Source organism: Trachymyrmex septentrionalis, unplaced genomic scaffold (genome assembly GCF_001594115.1).
Source record: "Trachymyrmex septentrionalis isolate Tsep2-gDNA-1 unplaced genomic scaffold, Tsep1.0 scaffold211, whole genome shotgun sequence".
Lineage (NCBI taxonomy): Eukaryota > Metazoa > Arthropoda > Insecta > Hymenoptera > Formicidae > Trachymyrmex > Trachymyrmex septentrionalis.
In genome coordinates, this window is record NW_017305299.1 from 3198 (window position 1) to 10218 (window position 7021).

General features: G+C 36.3%; 1 protein-coding gene across 1 annotated transcript in view; it reads left to right on the forward strand.

Moving 5' to 3' along the window:
- Positions 1–201: 201 nt before the first annotated feature.
- LOC108748131 (fatty acyl-CoA reductase 2-like) overlaps positions 202–7021 on the forward strand; it is a 9476-nt gene continuing 2656 nt past the window's right edge. Inside the window, exons 1-3 of the mRNA XM_018486158.1 lie at positions 202–444; positions 2979–3452; positions 6358–6585. Of these exons, the coding sequence (XP_018341660.1) occupies positions 260–444; positions 2979–3452; positions 6358–6585 (887 nt within the window). The 5' untranslated portion in view covers positions 202–259. The remainder of the gene's footprint in view (positions 445–2978; positions 3453–6357; positions 6586–7021) is intronic.

The following is a 7021-nucleotide window of genomic DNA, read 5'->3' on the forward strand; positions in this document are numbered from 1 at the left end:
ATGTTATTAATACGTTTTTTTTTTCTATGCACAGTCCATTTATTGAAAAAATTATTTTACTGCAAGTTACGTACAAAGCTGATAATAATCTCGTTATAATCTCGAAATCATGTGCATTTGATCGTTGCGCCAGGCCAGAATATAATCTCTTTCCCTTTCCCGCGAGTAAGTATTCCATCAGGTACTATCACCAGGTGGAATTGAACGCTCGTACTGTTCGCCGCGGTTCGCTTTTCAAGCAGGCCCCCAGTCATCGACAATGTCTCTGTGCGAGTGGTACGCGAAACGCGTGGTGCTCCTCACGGGAGTCACCAGCGAATTGGGACGCGCTCTGTTGGAGAAGATCTTACGGTGCTTACCGGATGTCAGGGTGTATGTCGTTCTCAGATCCAAAAATGATCTCAACGGCGAGGAACGACTAAAGAAGATATTCGCGTCACCCGGGTACGAACGGTATCCTCCTCGCGTTCCTTCTCGCGTTCACCCTTGTGCCTGTAAATCGCACCGCTCGCTCGATATCGTCTTTGTGCGCGTTAAATTGTGACCGCGATTCCGGTCGGGGGCGTGTGCCGAATTTATTTGAGAGAACATCAAACTGAGAAAGAACCCCCCCCTCCCCCTCTCTCTCTCTCTCTCTCTCTCTCTCGCTCTTTCATTGCACTTGGTGGCTTTCCGCAAGAATTCCGGGAACGTACCCGTAATGCACCTTACGTTGGGAATCGATTGCAAAATTAGATTTTCGTTTCACAAATAGTCACGTGCAGTGACAGAAAGAGCACCACATTCCAAAAATTTTCACAAAATGAAATTATTATTACTGTTATTACTGTTATTACTGTTTTACGTAATTATGAAAAATTATAGTGCTGCATAATACGGAGGAAAGGACTCTGCATTAATCGTGTGAAAAAAGTAATTTCAGTCAAGTTGGCTGAAACTGAGATATTTTGTAACTAATAAAATGTTGATCACACACTGGTTAGACATATTTAATTATCTAAAGACATATTTAATTATATACGTTTAAAAAAACTAACGGTGCACTGTAGATAAAAGTACTTTTCAGTACATTAAATTCGAAATAGCAATTTCCATTTTTGTTACAGCAAAATTTTATGGTTATGAAGACTTTCGATCAACATCTCATAAACAAAATATTATAGTTTCAACTAATAGTTTTAACTGAAATTATTTTTTCCATAAAATTAGTGTAAGGTCCTTTTTTTTTCGATTTATTCGTAATAAAAAATTTCGCTCACTTAATATAAATTTAATTCTACATCAGTGTTATGTGATAAAATACATGTATTGTTTGTAACATTTTCCTTCTCCAACTTTTACCATGTAAAATGACTTTTCACTTGCGTCTTATTTGGTATAAACATTTTATTCTCAAATTTCACTCTCAGTTTTGTTTAATCAATTTTTATCAAATAAAAATTAATTAAATAAAAATTTTTATATTTAAGCTAACAATTAATAATATAATAAAAATGTTAAAAAGTAACCCTTTTTTGTAACACTTTTTTTTAAAGCCTGAAACAGTAAAAGAACTTGGGTTAAACAGAAAGATGCAAATTGTAGATAAAAAGTAAAAATATGATTGTAAATAGAGGACTAATAAAATAAAACATTTTCAAATCTTTCGATTTGATCTTTGCAATTTGTTAAATCTCTGGTTAAAATTCATACGGTTTCATAACAATTTGAACAATTGGAAACTTACCGCGAACGATATCGATTGAAATGGTAACAGCATACCTGCAATCGCATTGCAATTGCTCGTCCGAAATCGCGTGGTAATAACGATAGAATCAAAAGTAAGCGAGATACGATCGGATGCACGTGTTTATAGTCAATTGCGCAAATCGAATTGCCTCGTTAGGTCCCGTCTCGTGTTCGTCTCATCGTAACGATCGCCCGAATCGCCAAGATGCTCGGATCGGAAGATGAAACTCGGCGCGGAGCGGCGATGGCCGCCCTTACCGGCCTTCGGGGAGGGGCGGCTAAAAGCTCGGAGAGAGATTTATTTTCATTAGCACACGCCTCCGTGCCCCCTTTAGAAAGATTATGAAGTATACGCGGCCCGGGGTGCTTTCTCTCCCTTTCTTTCTCTCTCTTTCTCTCGCCTTCACAAAATCCGCGACCGCGCGGAAAATTCGTCCGCGCGTTTTGAATTTAGCGAAATTAAAACCCGCGAAAGGATTGTTTTCCCCCGGGAAATCGTAGTTACCACCGGATCGCTGCGTTTTTCCACTTGAAAAAGAGAATCGCCCAGCGCGTAAATGAGAAAATGCAAATGGACGATAAGCTCGAGCGGTTCAAGGTGCAGCCGCTTCAACGCTATTACGTTCGGCGAAATCGCTCTCGGCTGTCGCGGCTTGTCGGATTTTCCTCGCAGTATTTGCGACTTCTTGTAAATTGTTCCGCGTAAAATAGTTATGATGTTAATTGTGAAAATCTCCTAGGCTAGGAAAATTCGTAATGACAATATATCGTGTTTCTATTTTCACCCTTCCAAAAGACGCAGCAAAAAGTGCGTAGAATTAGAAGATATTTCAGAACTTTGCATATTTTTTATACGTACTTTAAATATACAATAAAATATGAACATTGAATTCAAAGAGACATAAATTAATTTCCAATTTTTCTAATAATTTATGTAAATGTATCTATCGATAAAACAAAATTTAAATTTGCTTTTCACAATGATTAATATTAATTATCTCCGTTAGCTTTGCATTGCGCATCTTAATTTCCGGATAGTCGTATGCATTACGGCGATAATTTCAGAAATGAGACTTTCTATCGCATAATTTGAATCTGTCTGTATTATAATCTGATGATTGCTTGATATTTTTAATGGCGTGCGTCTTACGCAATTTTTCCATGCCGCGGTGCATCTCCATTTTGATGAAACTTCCTAGCAGTAAATTCCAAAGCCGATTTGCGTCACGAACGTTATTATCGCTCGGCAGGTACGAGCGACTGAGGCAGGAGATGCCGAGCGCGATCTCGCGCGTGAAAACGTTCGAGGGGAATCTGCTTTACGAGGATCTCGCTCTAAGCATCGAGGACAAAGCCTCGTTGAGAGAGGTCACCGTGGCCTTTCATGCCGCCGGGCCGCACGATTCCTTCCTGGAATATTGTCAGGAATTACCGCAGCTCAGGAGCGTCGCCGTCGCATCCAGCATTTTCAGACATCGCGGCAGGATAGCCGAATGCCTGCAGAATGAAAAAATTCCCAACTTACCGGTCGCCCTGGTGCGCTTTCCTTGTATCGGACCGGCTTACAAGGAACCTATGCCTGGCTTCGTCGAGACTCTCAAAGGACCCACCGCTCTCATGATTGGTGCGGGTTTTGCGTGCGGCAATTCGGAATTGCCAGCCGAAATCATCCCAGTAGATATAGCAGTAAATACGATGATCGCGGCCGCATGGGAAGTCGGCATGTACGTATAAAATCTTATTTTATATTCATTTTACGTTCATATCTAAAAATTTTATTCATTAATAAAAATAATGGGGATATTTGACAGTCCAAGGAAGGATTAATCTACTAACCCGAGGTAAAAAGCGCTTTTAATTCTTGTTGCTGCGAACTTTTATGACTATGTTTACATTAATTAAACATGCCGTAACTCGTCTTATCGTAATAATTAAATTTCTGCACAGAAAATCATTTATCAATATGCCTATTTAAGGATTATTTAAGGATTATCAAGTTGCTCTTAAATATTATCCCAATGTTAAAGGCGCATTCACGTGTGCAGCGTTACGGAATAGTAATAATAATCAACATTGTTTTAATTACGAGACGTGAACCAGAAAGTAGCAATAGCTATCTCCTTTCAAAGAATATATTGCACAACTTGTTATTTTTTTCTCAAAGCATGGCACTTCTTGCTCAGTTGAGAAAAATAATTATCAGTGCTATATTTCAATAGAACCTTGGAGCTAAAAGAGGACTGCCCGATCTCTTTTGTAGGTAATGCTGTTAAAGCGATACCAAGTGCAAATTAAAAATGATTACATAAAATAGTATTATTATATTTAGAGTCGGTAAAACAATCCTGCCTTTGTCAAAAAGTGTAAAGTGCAAGATAAATAAAAGTTACAATGAAAAGCGCGAAAATCCGTAGAAAATCTCACATGCATTTGATTATACATACATTTGATTATTTGAATTAACGAATCTGTAGGTAATCCGGAAAAATAATTTGTTTAGTTAAAATAATTAAATTAATAATAAAAAAAGAATGGAACTTTTTTCGCGATCCGTTGTAGGTTTTAACATATCGGAATTCGTTGCAGACGCGGCTTATCTAGTTTTCCGATGCGAAATATTGGATACGGGCAAACACGTTTTACATGTACGCGCGGTTTCCGTAGTTGTTACTGTTTGCTCGAATTCGACGCTTCCGCTCCAATTGTAAAAAGCGGAATTCGCTCTTTTTGATTTTTTTCGATTCATCCCTCAATTCGTTGAAAGCATGATTACTCCCGTCTTAACGAAATCACAAATTCCTTGTGTTGAAAAAGCTAATAAAGATTTTGACAACTTCACTAACACAATTATGTGTAATACAACTGTCCTATTGTAAATTGGCATTCATTATATCGTCAGAACAAAACTGCCAGTTCTTCCATATAACATTGTGCTGAATAACAAAAATTTTTATGACTAATTTTAATTAATATATTGCCTATGCCCTATATTGAAAATATAAAATGTATAATACTTGTTGCAGGTACCCATTAATTTTTTTATTCTTTCATTTCAATATCAGTTTGCGGAAAACTTGTAATGTTACCTAAAATTATTAAATCGTTAAAATTACTCGTTTCAATTTCCATGGCTAGTTGTTCATTAATCCTCGCTACTGTTAACGTGGGATTAATTTAATACGTACATGATTACAACGCGGCATTGCGTTAAAATTGCGTGATATTAAAAGAAATAGTGTTTTATTTAAATTAACGATCGCAACAAAAGTACCATTAAGTTCTAAATAAAAACACCTAAAAGCTTTGTATTTCTCATTAAAGTTTGTATTTTTCGAAAAAAGAATTTTTTTTATGTGAGTTATGTTTTTGATTCTTGCACGGAGTACGATGGTTGTGCGATTTTTGTCTAATGAGGAAAGCGATTATCGGAAATTGTGTGCGAGACGGTAATTGAAATCAATAGTTAAATTGTATTCTTTGCGCTTGGCAGGAATAATTAAGTTGCATCAAATCGGTTTATCAAACGAAGTAATTAAAGATATAGATGATATATTGATCTACACATGTAGGGCACGTCAATTAGGAAAGTGGTTCGCGCGGAGTGTAAAAGTGAATGAATTTCAGATTTAAAATAATATTACAATAAGAACGTCAATGCGCGTATTAAATTATGGTAGAAACCACGTAAATTCCCTTTAATGACATCTCTTGTCAACCTTTGTTTTCTATCCGCTTTAAGGTTTTAATTAGAAGATACGCATAACGAGAATCAACTCAGACTTTTCAAAGCACAATCTTTATTTAAGTCAGCCAACAACAAACCAATCGAATAAAACTTATAGCTAGGCTTTTCCGGGCTTTTCCTAGAAAACCCAGAGAGCTTACGTTTGATTCTAGTTTCAACCAGAAGCATCTCTTCGCTTCGCTCTAAAGTATTTCCGAACGACTGAACTGCGAATAAGTTGATTGCATTCGCCTTGCAAGAAGTAAAGTGCGCTATATCTGCCTCTTGTGCCTTCTCCGTCCACTTTTACCGATTATTCTCGTATTTAAGAGAAATTACTAGTCAGAAAACTATTAATTATTAGCAGTTTTAAAAGTAAATTCACTTCAGCTTTTATAAGAGTTGTATAACCTCTGTTACCCGCATTGTAAAAATCATCATGCATTTCTCTAACAATGAATTCTCTTTTTTTGTGTGTATAAAAAAATTAACATTTAATTTTGCAACATGATACTTTCTTTATATTTTTTCGTTATCTGATTATAACGAAATATATATTATAATAAAAAATAAAACTTTAATTATATAATTATAATTAAATAAATTAAATATAATAATAATGAAATTTAATTAAATTATAATAAAATTCAAAACTAGTAAAATAATAAAATTAAAAACTAACTAATAAAATTTACAATGTGTTAATGCAGATGCATATGCATACATATTGTATAATTAGCATAAGTTACGTATTAAATAGAAGAAGATTTAAAATAAAATAAAATGCGCCGCGAATGGAACAGTTAATTATAGCATGATGCAAAGAATGTACGCAATAAATTATCATGAGGTGTGGGGCGCTTGAATGTGCTTTTCTTCTCATGCTTTTTATCATTTTTACGCAGAACCAACGCTACAAAACCGGTCGTCTATAATGCGCCGCAGCTGGACTGCACGTGGGATGATCTGATTAAAAAGAGTCGACGGGCCAGCTCGAAGTTTCCCTATCCAACCTTTGGAATTCGCGGAATGACGTCCATTGAGCCGCTGTACTGGATTTTGGTGACATTCCTCGAATGGCTGCCATCTTTAATTTGCGACATCGTCTTCGGTCTATGCGGCAGAAAACAGAGGTACCACGGACTCCAAATTTATCGTGAAGTTTCACGAGAGTCACAAATTTATCGTCACAGCTTCGTCAACGTCTTCGTTGGCGCGATCTTTTCGTAGTCTCGTGAAAATTTCAGCGCAGCCATTTTTATCGCCATCACTAACTTTGCCATAAAAATGATTTAATACCTCTGAAAAGTATCAAGGTTTTTCTTTTCCGTTAACTTTTAATCCGCAATTTATTGATATTTTATGCAAATAGGATACGTAAATTGCCCGCGAAGCTATCGCTTAAATAGATATTACACTTTACTCTTGTATTAAGCATACTTTTTATATATTAGATACCTATTTGATTGAGAGATCATGGATAAGCTGCTTGTACCGGAGTATTGTCTAAGTTTAAAGTTGGTTTCGCAATGCTCTTCTGCAACAGCTGGCAATATTAAATTTGCTCGC